General features: G+C 39.6%; 1 protein-coding gene across 5 annotated transcripts in view; it reads left to right on the forward strand.

Annotated features, from left to right (window-relative positions):
- Positions 1-15,698, forward strand: part of atp6v0a1b (ATPase H+ transporting V0 subunit a1b) — a 42,302-nt gene extending 26,604 nt beyond the window's left edge. For 3 of the 5 annotated variants that reach the window (XM_029527417.1, XM_029527420.1, XM_029527421.1), the window contains 3 exons: positions 4,980-5,097; positions 5,336-5,507; positions 14,463-14,556. In XM_029527417.1, the coding sequence (XP_029383277.1) occupies positions 4,980-5,097; positions 5,336-5,507; positions 14,463-14,556 (384 nt within the window). Of the gene's footprint in view, positions 1-4,979; positions 5,098-5,335; positions 5,508-14,462 lie in introns of all 5 variants that reach the window. The other 2 variants (XM_029527418.1, XM_029527419.1) reach the window with 1 other exon arrangement.
- The last annotated feature ends 216 nt before the right edge of the window (positions 15,699-15,914 follow it).

Genomic DNA, 15,914 nt, shown 5'->3' on the forward strand with positions numbered 1-15,914 from the left:
GCCACCCTTGAGCATTCTGTGGCAAAGGTAATAGGTTGCAGTTTGAAAGTCAATGAGCATAGGGTCAAACCCAGATTGTACTGTCAGAGCTGATGAGAGTGAACTGAGTGCAAAAAGGGGAAGCGAGGCAGAGGTAGTGGAGTCCAGTAGGGCAAGAGCTTTTAATCCAAATGGAGGCAGGGGTCATACACAAAAAGGCTGGCAGGATCAAGCAGACAAAACAGGCAAGGAGTAGGCAGGAAAATCAAACATACACAAAAAAGTCCAGTCATACACTGGGAGCAAACAACTGGGTACGCGAATGCGCTTAGCACACGGGAGGTAACAAAGACAATCTGGCAGAGACATGGGGAATGAGGCGGGGTTTAAATACACAAGAACCAACACAGGTGACACAAATTAGGAATCAACTCATGGCGAGAAAAAAAAACAAAGAGGGGAAGTAAATGGCAAACAACAACATGGAACACAAGATTTTCAAAATAAAGCAGGAAGTGTACAAGACAACAAAAACAGAGTCTGACAGAGGACAGGGAGAGAGAGGAGAGTAACTGGGAAAGACAGAGACTTCTGGAAAGCATAGTTAGTAAATGCAGTGCACATACTTAGAACTGGGAGAAACAGGGATTTCTAAGAAGCATGGTTATTGTCAGCACATGCAATGGGGGAGGAGGAGGGCGAGAGAGAGAGAAAGATGCTCAGTCCTTCCCCCAGCAGTCTAAGCCTATAGCAGCATAGCTAAAGAGTAGATGGACTTTAACTTTTTAACTATAAGCTCTGTCATACAGAAACATTTTAAGCCTGGCCTTGAAAATTGCTAAGGAGTCCACCTCCCGGACTGATACTGGAAGTTGGTTCCATACAAGAGGAGCTTGATAAATGAAAGATCTGCCTCCAGATTTACTCTTGGAGACTCTAGGAACCACTATGAGCTATGAGCTCATTAACTCATGTTAATTTTCATGTCCCTTGTACCACAGGTCGAGGAGGGGGAGTGGCTGCAGGTCTTTTGAAAGCCTCACTCTTAGTCTTTCCCACTCACACTGGAAAAGTGAAAAACCAGTTCTGTTATTTACAGTGTACCGTCCACCTGGTCCGTACTCAGAATTCCTATCTGAGTTTTCTGAGTTTATATCAGAGTTAGTACTCAGTACAGATAAAATCATTATACTGGGAGATTTCAATGTACGTTGAATATATGTTGATGTAGAAAGTGACAGCCTTAGTTCTGGGTTTCTTTCCCTATTAGACTCAATTGGCTTTTCACAGCATGTGAATGAACCCACTCACTTCTACAATCATATCCTTGATCTTGTTCTAACAATTCCTCCCCAAAACTCTCTCCTGACTGACCATTACCTTATTACATTTGAGTTTACTTTAATGGGCTCCACAGCATTGAGGAATAAATTCAGCTATAGAAGATGTTTATCTGAAGCTGCTGTGGCTAAATTTAAAGAGAACATTCGGTCATCATTCCCAACAATGATATATCTGAATTCAAATGAGGATTTCTCCCATATGCAGGTTGATGACCTGAGCACTGTGGCGACACTGCGTTCAAATCTCGACAATGCCGCCCCTCTCAAAAAGTATTCAATTTGAGGAGGCTGGCTCCCTGGTATAATTACCAAAGCCGTGCCTTAAAGCAGACATTAAGGAAATTAGAAAGAAATTGGCATTCCAGTAAGTCAGAAGAGTCTCACAGAGCCTGGAAAGATAGCCTAAAAACATATAAAAAAGCTCTCCACAGTGCTAGAAGTTCATATTACTCAGCACTCATAGAAGAAAACAAGAACAACCCCAGGTTTCTCTTCAGCACTGTAGCCTGGCTGACAGAGAGCTCAGTTGAAGCAGTGATCCCCTTAGCTCTAAGCAGTGATGATTTCATTAACTTTTTTACAGATAAAATTCTCACGGTCAGAGAAAGAATTTATCAGCTCTTGCCTACGTTAGATAAAAATCTCCTACTGAATACAGCAACTCCTGAATCAGCTGCAACGCCTCTTTTACATCTGGAATCATTCTCACCTCTGAATCTCTCAGAGCTAGCTTCTATAGTTTCATCATCCAGACCGTCAACCTGTCTATTAGACCCAGTACCAACTAGCCTCTTTAAAGAGATCTTTTATTTAATTGAGCCGTTCATTCTAGATTTGATTAATCTGACTTTATTTCTGGGTTATGTACCTCAGGCATTTAAGACTGCGGTAATCAAACTCCAGCTTAAAAAGCCTAATCTTGATCCAGATGTTTTGGCAAACTATAGACCCATATCGAACCTTCCATTTATTTCTAAAATCATTGAGAAAACTGTAGCAAAACAACTACACGACCATCTGGATGGGAACAGTTTGTTTGACAGTTTCAATCAGGATTCAGAGCCCATCATAGCACAGAAAAAGCACTGGTTAAAGTCTCCAATGACATTCTAATGGCTTCAGACAATGGATCAGCCTCCAAACTTCTCCTTCTAGATCTCAGTGCTGCATTCGACACCATAGATCATAATATTTTACTACAGAGAGTGGAACATGAAATTGGAATTAAAGGAACTGCACTAAGGTGGTTCAAATCCTACTTGTCAGATAGACATCAGTTTGTTCATGTTAAAAACAGCTCCTCCTCATGTATTGTAGTCAGTCATGGAGTCCCGCAGGGTTCGGTACTTGGACTTATCTGCTTCCTCTAGGCAACATTATCAGGAAACACAGAATCAACTTTCATTGTTATGCATACGATACTCAGCTGTACCTATCAATGAAGCCAAATGAAGTCACTCAGATAGTGAGACTACAGGCATGTCTTGAAGATATAAGTCTGGATGACTGGAAATGTTTACTTCTCAACTCTGACAAAACAGAAGTTATTGTACTCGGCCCGAAGCACCTCAGAAAAATACTATCTAATCATCTCATCAGTCTGGACGGCATCACTTTGGCTTCCAGCTCCATTGTAAGAAGCCTTGGAGTAATTTTTGACCAGGACATGTCCTTTGTCCCTCACATAAAACAAGTTAGTTGGGCAGCTTTCTTCCACCTGAGAAACATTAGGAAAATCAGAAACATCCTTTCTCAGGATGATGCAGAAAAACTAGGCCATGCATTTGTAACTTCTAGGCTGGACTACTGTAACTCATTACTATCTGGATGTCCAAACAAATCTCTAATAGGCCTTCAGTTGATTCAGAACGCTGCTGCATGAATATTAACAGGAACTAGCAAAAGAGATCACATCTCTCCTGTGTTAGCTGCTCTTCATTGGCTGCTAGTAAAATATAGAGTAGAATTCAAAATCCTCCTTTTAACATAAAAAGCTCTTAATGGCCAAACTCCATCATATCTCAGAGAGCTCATAATTCCTTACTGTCCTAGCAGGCCAATCCACTCTCTAGATAGAGGTTTACTTGTGGTTACTAGAGTCTCCAAGAGTAAATCTGGAGGCAGATCGTTCAGTTATCAGGCTCCTCTTCTATGGAACCAACTTCTAGTATTGGTCTGGGGGGGGGCGGACTCTTTAGTAATTTTCAAGACCAGGCTTAAAACTTTATGACAGAGCTTATATTTAAAAAGTTAAAGTCTACTACTCTACTCTTTAGCTATGCTGCTATAGGCCTAGGCTGCTGGAGGAAGGACTGAGCTTCTCTCTCTCTCTCTCTCGCTGTCTGTCTCTCCCTGTCACCCTCTCTCCCCTTTTTTTTTTCCTTCCCTCTGCTCGCTCTCCTTTCCTCCCCCCTTGCATGCGCTGATAAGAACCATCCTTCTTAAAAAACACAGTTTCACCCAGTTCTAAGCATTTATACTGCATTTACTAACCATGTTCTGCCAAAGTCTCTGTCTCTCCCAGTTCCTCTCCTCTCTCTCCCTGTCCTCATCCTGCAGGTGGTGACTCATCGTCATCCCATGTTCCTGCAACACCTGCTGGTCCCATATTTCATGAATTCTGTACTACAGCTCAACTCCATGAACTTCATGCAGCAACATGTTCCTGCCTATACCCTCCCCCCAATGCCAATCTCACTCTCTCTCTCTCCCACTCTCAACCCAACCGGTCGAGGCCGCCCCCCCTGAGCCTGGTTCTGCTCGAGGTTTCTACCTCTTAAAGGAAGTTTTTCCTTGCCACTGTCACCAAGTGCTTGCTCATCGGGGGATCTGTTGGGTCTCTTTAAATAATTTTATAAAGAGTTTGGTCTAGACCTGCTCTATATGTAAAGTGCCTTGATGTAACTTTGCTATGATTTGGAGCTATACAAATAAATCTGATTTGATTTGATTTGATTTTAAAGCTTAGGAAGGGGGATGAGATGGAGTTCTTGGCTAGTATAAGTTTGATAACGGTTTACTGTTGATTAATCGAATGAATAGCAAAATAATAGCAGAGACAGCACACAAGGTAACAGAGCACAACCACCAGTGATAGGAAAGGACGTAACACGCTTACCGCAACACTTGCGCCAGTCCAGTGTACACTGTACTACAGTGTATGTGTGGTAACCATGTTATTCACACACTTATTTGTGCACGAACAAGAATTAAGTAGTCATTTCTCTGATTAAAAACATTTTTTGAAAATGCACTGAGTCCATGAAGACTCCTGCTGTGAAAATACCATGAACAAAATACAGATATCAGCCCCTCAAAATACTTTTTGCTCTTCATTGGCTGCTAGTAAAATATTTTTGCCCTCTAACATTTATTTACTACATAAAGATTAAATTGAAATGGTTTCAGGACATATCAAAGTGTTCAGTATGTACAGTATTTTTCATTGCCACACATCAGGACATACCTCAACCTCCCCTTGCGTATAGTTAATCTGTCAAACACTATAGGAGGGGTGTGAACCCCCACCCCTCCTACCTTCAGTCCCACAAAAATGTATATTTCATACATTATATTTCAGTCCAAACATTGCTTGTAAATTTTACTTAAAAACGGCACCCATGTTTGTGTTTTAACTATCTGGTCTTTCCACAACAGTTTAACTTTGGGGATGTAGCAGTCCACCAGGCCATCCATACCATAGAGTACTGTCTGGGATGCATTTCCAACACAGCCTCCTATCTGCGCCTCTGGGCCCTCAGCTTGGCTCATGCACGTGAGTGCAAGTACACATGCACACAGGCATACATGAAATGTTCTCTTAAGGGGTAGTCAATAACACTGAATTCAAATATTCTCTACATGTTTTATTAACGAGCTGTAGAGGTGACATCTATACTGTGTGTGTGAAAAGGCAAAACAAGAAAGAGACTACTTGCATTTAACTGTTTATTTTATTTTATTTAACTGTCTGTTTATGCTATGCTGTATTGTTACTATCATTGTGTCTACAGAGCTGTCAGAGGTGCTTTGGTCCATGGTGATGCACCTGGGTCTGTCCTCCAGGAGTGGAGGTGGGTTCTTCGGCTTATCTATCATCTTCTCAGCCTTTGCCACACTCACAGTGGCCATCCTGCTCATTATGGAGGGCTTGTCAGCTTTTCTTCATGCCCTACGTCTGCATTGGTAAGACACACACACACACATATGCATAAAATATCCACATTCATACATCTTACATACCGTGCTACTAATTCCATTCATGAATTCACGATACACACAATGCATAATAGAATTTCATACATACAATGTCACTTTTCACCTTTTGAAGTATCTCTGAAATTATTTATGTGAATTTGTGTTGCTGGAAATGCTAGAAACCTTAAACATGAAACATTCCCAGAGTAGTTTACCAGACTGTGAGCATACAGAGACACAGATAACCTCATACACTTCCAGATCCATCGCCTCCTAGCACCACATCAGCCCATCCAGCCAGCAAACACTGCAAATTGAACTGATACACAAGGAGTCCAAAGAGTGCAGAGTGCAGGGATTCCAGTGTAGCATAGTTTTGGATTACTCTGGGAAATGGTAATTCTTACTCTGACAAAATTTATATTTGAAGAGATAACAGCTGTAAGCATGAATCACATTAATTTGAATAGATGAGTATCTTTAGCTGTTCAGACAAATAGTACTGTAGAGAACTATAAGGAGAGGGTGCTGTCAAAGTGATGGATGGTAAACTATTAATTTGGTATCCCAAGAAGGGAACCTCCTGTTCAGCAGACTATGTAATTGTATGCATCCAGTAAATTATAAGCACCCACTCTGTCAGACAGCAGTATAATCAGGTAAAAAAAACTAAAACAAACATCAAGCAGCAAAAGTAGAAAAATTATTTTAGGGGGACAGAATGAAAAGGTCCATTGATTGAATTTATAAAAAATAGCTGTATTTTCAGATGGCAAAGACTAAATTACAAACTTGAGGCAACAAATTGGTAGTTGACAGACAAATACAACACCACAGTGAGTTGCCATTTGGATATAATGTAAAATCCAATTCAATGAATATTTTAAGAAGGCCTTGTATTTGCGTAGCTTTTTAATGGTTACACATGTTGAAGCACAGCTTGTGAATTACAACATAAATCCATAATTTGATATACTTAAGTAGAACAAAAGGAATGATGTCATTCACAGGCCTTTCTGCTGTTTGACAGTTCAGTCAAAAAATAGAATTGATATTAACCAGTGCACTTGCTTTATAAGAGTTTGACATTTTCTTATTTTCAAAAACAAGAGAAACCAACTTATTTGTATGCTAATTACCTCTAGTCTGGTTCCTGCTAATATGAAAGAACTAACCTAAACTTAAATCACAAATAACTTTATCATATTTATGTCATATTTCTGAGATGGATGCACAAAAGCAGGAATCTGTTGTATGTTTTTGTTTGACGGAGGTATGCTGTAAATGCTAACTGTTATTCACTTGACTGATTGCTGTAAGGAGGTTTAAGTGGAAATGCCTTGTTTGTCTTGTATCTATCTGTCATTCCCATAAACCATTGGAAAGTGATCAGCTTTGCAGCACCATCACAGATGTTTTTTGTCCAGACTATTCTTCTTCCTGTTCTGCAATGTGTTGTATAGTCATACCTTTCTGCCTCCCACTGTCCTCCAGACTGGACATAAAGCGGCTAAAAGGATGCCCCGTAGAACAGACTGTTAAGGAGGAATGTGCTCTTAGCTGACCTTTACAACATCCAGTGTGGAAAAGGTGAAATTGATTTCAGGCCAAACAGCACATCTTTGTCTGAGTTGCAGAAGCTGCAGAATTTTAATTGACATTTGTCTAAATATTGATATAATGGCCATTAGGCTGATAGCCAAAGTTAGGGAAGATGACTCTTAATGGCCCATATGGTATAAAAGTAGATGTCCATGTATTTTAATGACAATGACAAGAGAAATCTATCAAATCTATCAAACCAAGTTGAATTAGAAAGATGTGCTGACGTGAACACTGTGTGAAAGAAGGAGCTGCTGAGGAAGCACATCCCCTGAGGCGGATGGATGGGGGATGTGCCTCAGTGCTGCAGCATCAAAAACCGACTCCAGTGCTCCCAGTGACCCACAGTAAGAGGTTTTGGTTATGCTCATAAGCCTTCAGTGTGAGCAACTGTGTGTTAATACAGCAGCAGTATGTTAGCTCGACAGATGTCTGCTAAGGTTAAAAAGAGTAGTGGAGTATTTTTCACAAAGGTGAGTGAATAGAAATTGATAAGAAGAAGCCTCTTTTTTGCAGTCAACTCTTCACACAGAAAATGCTGATGAGTTTTCCACACAAAAATGCAGACAATAGAGCAAGTCAAGCATGATGTGCATTAGGTAAAAGGATTTTTTCCACTTATACAGCTGTGTGGAGAGGCAAAGGAGAGGCGTTTTCATTTCTTTCCTCTTTTAAGTGTTGCCCTCTCACAGGTCGGGCAGGCCAAATATTTGCCATAGCGGGGAGACATTCCTGGACACTCCCCTCTCTTGTCAAGACCAGGAACCTGTAGGAACCAAGAATCCACCCTTAGTTTTTTTCCACCGAAATGAGGAGTCAGAGGTTCTCAGCATCTGAGGATTGCAAGTGTATCACAGTGCAGTTCTGCCATTTTATTGCAGGTGGAAAATAAAATTAAGTTTGTCTTATAAACTGTAACAGAATCAAACTGACTCCTTTTAAAGTTAATAGATTTATAGCTTTATTCAGGTTATTTTAAATGTTTTCTTCTGAAAATGCTTGACCTTTGCTTCAGAGGCAATAGTAAGGGATTACCATGGTCTCTGTTACATGATGTAATGTCTCTACAGTGTCCCACGTGCTTGATGTCCTGATGACCTAACCCTTCTGGTAGCTGTTTCCTGTGCTAACTCAGTTGTTGCAGTCGTAGAGTTTTGTGTTTTTAAACTACCACACATCATCATGGCCCAGATGTGTTTGACACATCATTCCATTTGTTTTTTTTCTGGAAGAATTTCCCTTACAGAAACTGAACGGCACGGTTGAAAAGTTCATTTTGAGTGTGATGTGAACTGAACTTTTCCAGAATGAGGGGGCAGTACATCAGGGTCCAGTGTTAATTGGCAGATATGTGAAAGGAGATGTTGCTGACAGACTGCTCTAGCTCTAAGCGGCCATATTTGGTCACATCTAAGTCTGTAGTTGCACAGGCTGTATTCTTGTGTCCAGTCAACTTACTCCTACAGTTCTTCTCTACCCACTGTCCCCTCTGAATGGACAAATGTTTGCAACACGTTAAACCAAAAGCTTCAGTTCAGGGTGAGGAAGTATTTTTGCTTTAATGGAATGTGCCCTACCTTTAACATGTAAGAGGCAAATGAACTTCATCCTCCCCTGGTCACACATTCCAACTGGCCTGGCTTCTGTTGGACTCGGAGGCTATTTGGTGTGATCTGATTGTGTGCTGTGTTTGTTTTGACTTGAAAAGTCAATGGTATTATAAAAGTAAACAGTTTGTTGCTTAGTAAGTAACTAGTTAATACTTTTGAGTGTCCTTGAATTGATTCCAAGCTCAAAAAGGCCCCATGTTCAAGGCCAAAAAACATTGTCTGGTTTCATTGAAGTATGCTGATGCCTTTAGTCTTTAATTTCCTTTTTTTCTTCTGGGAGAAATATACAAAATAGCGTCAACACAACTATTCGTTTACAGCAAGGCAGACAGATATGTACAGTTTGACTTACCTATTTCCCGCTGTTACTTTCCCTTCCATTTTGTAATATGTAAAATATAACATGAACATTCGAACAATGGATGTCACACTTCCTTTCCGATATTTGTAAATCAACAGTCTGGTACTTCAAGTCATAAAACAGAAGTACTTAAAGCAGTTCAGGTCTCTGCTCCTATGTATCCTGCCCATTTGGAGCACCATTTCTCAAATGTCTCTGACTGTAGCCTTAGAGCAAATGTCAGTTTCTCCATAGTATAGATTTCTTCAACAGTTTCTTGCCAGTTTTCCATGGTCGGTGCATTGGATTGTAACAACTTCCTTGCTATAGCCTTCTTCGCTCCAATCAATAACATCTTCGTAGATATTTATCTGCTATCGCTTGAGTATGTAATGCCATGGTACAAAAATACATTGTGCTGACATCAAGTTGTAAAGTAATTTGAAATCTGTGTTCCAGACAATCATGAATGTCATGCCAATAGGACAGAAGTTTTGGGCAATCCCAAAATAAATGATAATGGTTAGCTAAATCTGAACCACACACCCTTCAACATATTGTTCCACTTCCTAGGTGTCTTTTCTGTTATAAAAAAATCACATGAGGTTTTTCCATCCAAATTCGCTCCAGCTGTGTGAATTTGTTGTTTTCCACTGTAGTTTACAAATAGCTTCCAATTCTTCCTTGGATATGATCAGATCTCCCTCCCTTTCCCAACTACATTTAATATGTAAACTGCTGGATTTTGAGGAGTGTTGGAAACTTTTGTATAATCTAAATATCAATTTCTTTCCAATCCCAGATTTGTAAATTTACGCAAAGATCTTCAGAATATCACTAGTCAAATCCTCTTTAGTCGATGCCTTACTTTAAAATCCTGCCTCTCCACACCATATTCCTTCTTGAGATTGTCATAACTTTTCACAGACCCATGATGTATGAAGCAGCAATAAGCCGTAAGGACTCTTTCCATCCATATTTTAAATCTACTATCTGTCCTGTTTGGGATAAAATTCACATAATATGTACACCAACGTAATGTATTTACTGCGCCTAACTACTTCGTACCGTGTTTTTAGTGTTGTTTTTATCCAGGGATTATTTTTATTTGTAAGACTATCCTGAAGTTTTGGGTCTGCCATTACGGCCTGAATAGGTGGACCAACAGATCCTCCCTGTTCTATTTCCTTCCATCTGGCCCTGTACTGCGAGTCACAGAGATACCCCAGGGTTCTTATCTGAGTCGCACAATAGTAGTCTTTTAAGTCTGGCAACGCCATTCCTCTTTTGCCTTTTGGCAATTGCATTACTTTAAGTGTAAGTTTATCCTGGGTTTTTTTCCCATCCAGATGTATCTAGAAATTAGTTGCTGCCATTCAATAAACTGTCCATCACTTATTTTGATTGGCAGCGATAGGAAGAGATACAGCAGGTGGGGCAAAATCCCCATTTTGACCGACATTTTCTTGAGTTTAGGCTTAGGAAGGGTAAGTTATTCCATCTACAGATGTCAGATTTAATTTTAAGGTTTAGAGGAACATAGTTGGCTTCAAATAGTTGTGTAATGTCTCCAGTAAGGTCAATTCCCAGATACTTCGTTGATTTCTTGTTACAGCTAAGGCTTTATTTAGTTACCAAGTCATCTGGTGGAGTAAAATTAAAGGTCATAGCCTGTGTTTTCTGAATATTTATTTTATAGCCTGATAATTTACCAAACATATCCATTGGTGACATTAAGATTGGTAGAGATGTGGATGGATGTGATGAAAAAAAATTATACGTCATCTGCGAACAATGATATTTTGTGTTTATACCCTTAATTTGTTTGTTTTGCCTAATGTATTGACTGAGAGGTTCGATAAAGAGGGCAAAGTGGAGAACAAGGACAGCCCTGTCTACAAGAACACTCCAAGATAAAAGAGTTTGAGAGGCTGCCATTTATTTTAATTCTTGCTGTTGGGTTATTATATAGCATTTTGAAGGCCTCAATAAGAATATGGGGAGAACCAAAATTATCTAATACCTTATACAAAAAAGTCTATCTTGCTGAATCAAATGCCTTCTCTGCATCCAATCCCATTAACATAGCTTGTGTCTTGTTTTGCTGGATATGCCACCCGATATGTTGTGTCCTTCTCAAACTGTCTTGGGTCTGTCTCTCGTGGGTAAATCCAGTCTGGTCCAAATGTATAAGAGCTGGCAAAAGACCTTCAATTCTCCTAGCCAATATTGACATATACATTTTATAATCTATATTAAATACTGATATCGGTCGAAATTGTTTACAATCTAATGAGTCTTTACCTTCCTTTGGAATTACTGAGATTATGGCTTGCTTCCATAAGGGGAGAATTTCCCCTTTTTTGAGTGCTCCATTACATAAATTGCAGAGTTTTGGAATTAACTGTTATCTGAAAGACTTGTAGCATTCTGCTGTGAAGCCATCTGAGCCTGGGCTCTTACGTGGTTTGAGTCTTGATATTGCTGCATTGGCTTCTATTTCCGTGATGTCCGCAGTCAGGGCTTTATTTTGTTCTTGTGTGATTGTGGGAGGATTTAAAGAATCCAGGAAGCTCGTCATCTTATTATAATATTGGTCTAGTCTACATTGTATTTTTTTAGTTTGGGGCCATCTTATCTTATTAATAGTGGCATCTGCATGTTGTTTCCTCAGTTTATATGATAACAGCTTCATTCCCTTACTTCCTGCCTCATAGTGCCCCTGTTTAAAACCAGTTTCTTTTTAACCTCTTCTGAGTATATTTCATTTAACTCATTTTGTAGTTTTTTAATTGTTATTTCCTTGTTAGTCCCTGGCTACCTTTATGGTCTTTCTGTAATTCTTTGAGTTTGGTCTGTAAGGAACTAAGCTTCTCCTGTCTTAGTTTTTTTAGTGATGAGGAAATAGAAATTATTTTCCCCCTCAGGACTGCCTTGAATGCATCCCATATTATAGGGAAGGAGAATTCTCCATTGTTGTTTTCGTTAAAATAGGTCTCTATTTATTTTTCAAAGTCTGCTTTTACCTGGGGGTTATTCAGTAAACTCGAGTTCAGTTTCCATAATGTAGATTTTGGGTTATTGCCAATTTTGATTGCTATTACTATTGGTTAATGATCAGACAAATCAATTGTTCCGATATGACATGACTGGATTCTAAATTGTTCTCTCTTAACCCATTTAATCACAATTTTTTCCCAGACACAAAAATATCCAAATCATGTGTCATTAGTATCCCTTTGAAACAATCAATCGTAATTTTTAGAAATTTTCATGGAAAAGTGTGTTTTATGATTGGTCACAATTGTGACCAGTGGGATACAGTGTTGTATCTACTATGTATACTACTTCTATGACTGAATATTGGTCTATTTGACCTGTGCAGCATGTTTGTGTGCGTGTTTCTGTGAGTGTGTGTGTGTGTGTGTGTTTGTGTATAAAATCCTTATATCAAAGGCTAGTTATTATCACTTTTAAAAGTTCCAACATTGCCTCTAAATGCTCTCTCGTTGTAGTGTGAATATTTTACATATAAGCCCTATACTGTCGGCTAGCAATATGAATACTGGGAGCACTGTTATAAATATTGAGGTTAAGACAAAAAACAACAATCATCAATGTATTTCAACATTGTAACTTTAGTGCAACTTTATTTAGTGCAACATTCATTTGAAAATGTTCTCTGTCTCAAAATTGATTTGTAGTCAACTGGACTTGTATTTGTCTATGTCTATGTCTATTTATATATTTATATGTGTATATTTGTCTATGAAGACGTTTCACCTCTTATCCAAGGGGCTTCATCAGTTCACGTTAGTTGGTCTACTACTGACTGGGAGATGCAGGTAGATTTAGGAGGAAAGCTTGTTGTTCCCCTGGAAATAGCCTGCACAAAGCTAAGGCCTGATATAATTTTGTGATCTAGGAGTAGAAAGAAAGTATATTTCATAGAGCTGACTGTGCCGTGGGAGGATTCAGTTGAAGAAGCATATGAAAGGAAAAGGCTCAGGTATGTAGATCTAGGTAAGGATGCTGAGCAGCGAGGATGGAAGATCAGGATTTGTCCAGTGGAAGTAGGATGTAGAGGGTTTGTAGCAAGATCTGCTGTTGCTTTGTTGAAGGAGTTAGGAGGAAGGGGACAGAGGGTGAGGAAAATAGTGAAGGAAATGTCAGATGAGGCAATAAGATCCAGTCAGTGGATTTGGGTTAGAAGAAGTAATAGTAGCTGGGGGCCCAGCAGGGGAGCTCTTAAGATAGACAGACTCTAGGGAGAAGCAGAGTTTATTTGCTGAATCTGCTAGTGTATTTTGTCCTCCACCTCCTGCACCCTCTATACTTCAATGCCCCCTATCCGACCCAGGGTCTGTATCCCATCCCTACTTTTATCTCTACCTCTTCTATTTCTCCCCCTACCTGAACCAGGGTCTTTATCCCCACCCCGCTTTCACTGGTGCAGTTGGTGAGAGGTTAGAGTAGTTGACAGTGGTGCTGTTTGAGATAGTTGTCTTTGTGTGAGCAGTGGTGACTCTGGGACGCCAGTGTTCACGGTCTAGCCTTCTTGAGGTGTTGTGGGCCTAACTAGACAAAACACTGACGAAAGGACGTTCCCACCTTATGACCCCAGAGACACGATAGTTATCACTGCTCACTGGCCTAGTTGGATATTATCTGTAGGGAACATAGAGCAGGGCGAAAGTTTGTTGCTAGGAAGGTAATCACTGAGTCTGGTCCTTTTTTTTTTGTTGCACAAGTTTGTTTTCTCTAAATAGGATGAATAAAATGCATGTTTAAAGCCACCTCTTTTCAGTTCTGCGTGTTCAATTTCAGATAGATGTGTTTCCTGAAGGAATGCCACATGGGTACCCTCCTTTCTCAGTTTTGACAGTATTTTAGCTCTCTTAATCGGATTAAGTATTCCATTTACGTTGAAGGAGGCCACTTTCAAAGTATTATTTACCAGTACCATTACTAAGATTTGTTTTACAGGTTTCGAATGGGGTTAGTGTGACATCTCTATTTCTGCTCTGAACTGCAGTGAACACAAAAAAACAACTGATCTGTCACTTTTCTTTGCATAGGTTCCTGTTTATGCTTCATTTGTCTGAGCGAATCCTCCAGGTCGTGGTTGCACTCCTCCAGCTTGGCCATGTGCTTCTCAGTTTCCTCGACACGTGTGGTTGTGTTTTTCAGGATGCCTCTGGTTAATCTCGTCTTGGAGTTCAGTTAGCCCCTTCCTCACCTCGTCTCTCAGTTCAGACCGCTTTTAGCTCTGCTGGTTTTATACCACCGGAAGTCCTTGTCTTTAATTTCATTCAATAAATGTCTGTCTTATATTTACTGTTGGAATATTAGAATTTGATCATTTCTTCTTTTTTTGCCTTTTCCTTTCAGGGTAGAGTTCCAAAACAAGTTCTACTCAGGCCAAGGGTTCAAGTTTGTCCCTTTCTCATTTGAGAGCATCTTGGAGGGACGATTTGATGAATGATCAGGCTTCAAGTCTCCAGTCTTCCCCTCACTGTGTGTGTGTGTATGTGAGAGCCCATGTGCAGCCCTCTGTCACCCTCTAGTGGTAATTTGTGAAACCTGTGTATAACTGGTATAGTATAATCTTTGAAATCTTCTTCCAGTGCTGTACACACATTTGAGTGTCTATGGCTGTGCCACAGTTCAGTCACTGTATCAGGAACTAAACATTGTCCTGACATCTTCCCCAAAACAAACATTTCCACACTTGGAGTGCTTTCTTTATGTAATCTATTCAGAAAATTCGCTTTGAGATATTCAGATTATAATCATTAAATGCTATCAGGTTATAATTAAAAAAAACAAAACTTTCATGAGTCTTCTTTATTCATATTACTAAACACTCATGACTTAATCACACTCTAGAAAATTGTTATTCCATTTTGACATCTGCCATTGCTACCCCTTACTAGAAGCTCTGGATAACATGATGCAGTGCAAGAGTTGTAAGACAATGAATCAACATTTGGTAATATGAATAAAAAAACAATAAGTCTCTTGAACCCTGTATTCAATGTGGTTAGAATCTCCAGTTTATAGATTCAGTGTGGATTAAATGTGTGGTGTGATTTGTTACTGTCTCACAAGATCAGAGCTTTTCCTTGTTGAGTAAAGACATGGTCCCGTTTGTGCTGTGGCCTCTCCGTTCTCCTTTTGTCTTAACTATTGTAAACCAGTTCAAGAAGTGAATTGAAATGTTTACTGAATCAAGCTACTGTATCGGTTTGAACAATAATACTACTCTATAATACCATTTTGTGGAAAAAAATATAGTTATTTCCTCTACATAGCCATGCAGCATCAACAAAGTACCATACAACATATGAATGGTTATAAACCCATCAAGGATCAAACAAGGAGACTATGTAGTGTGTGCTGTGTTGTACTAAAATAAATTCTCCATTCCAACTGATGTACAAAAACAACCTCATATGGCTAATTATTGATGGTGTAACCTAACCCTTTCTTAAATTATTTTTGTAGTTGTGTTCTTTGAAAACATGTTTGTGGTGTTTAGATGTTGCTACTGAGCAGCTAAAGAGAGCCTTCAAATTCAAATGCGACTGATGTTGGTTAGTGACCAGTGACAATAATAAACGGAGACTTGGGGATTCGTGTCCTGTTTCTTTGAGCCAAAACTGTTGGTTATTTAGCTCTAACCTGCAACTGCTTCAGAAGATAATTCATTGAGTTAACCATGAAATACTGTCCCAGTTTACCCACACTTGGGCTTGCCAGGTCTGTCTGGGGGTTTCCCCTGCAACCTTACCCAACTCACCACCTGATGGTGATCAGCTGACAGCTCTCCCTCTCTCTTCA

Source organism: Echeneis naucrates, chromosome 19 (assembly GCF_900963305.1).
Source record: "Echeneis naucrates chromosome 19, fEcheNa1.1, whole genome shotgun sequence".
NCBI classification, from domain to species: Eukaryota; Metazoa; Chordata; class Actinopteri; order Carangiformes; family Echeneidae; genus Echeneis; species Echeneis naucrates.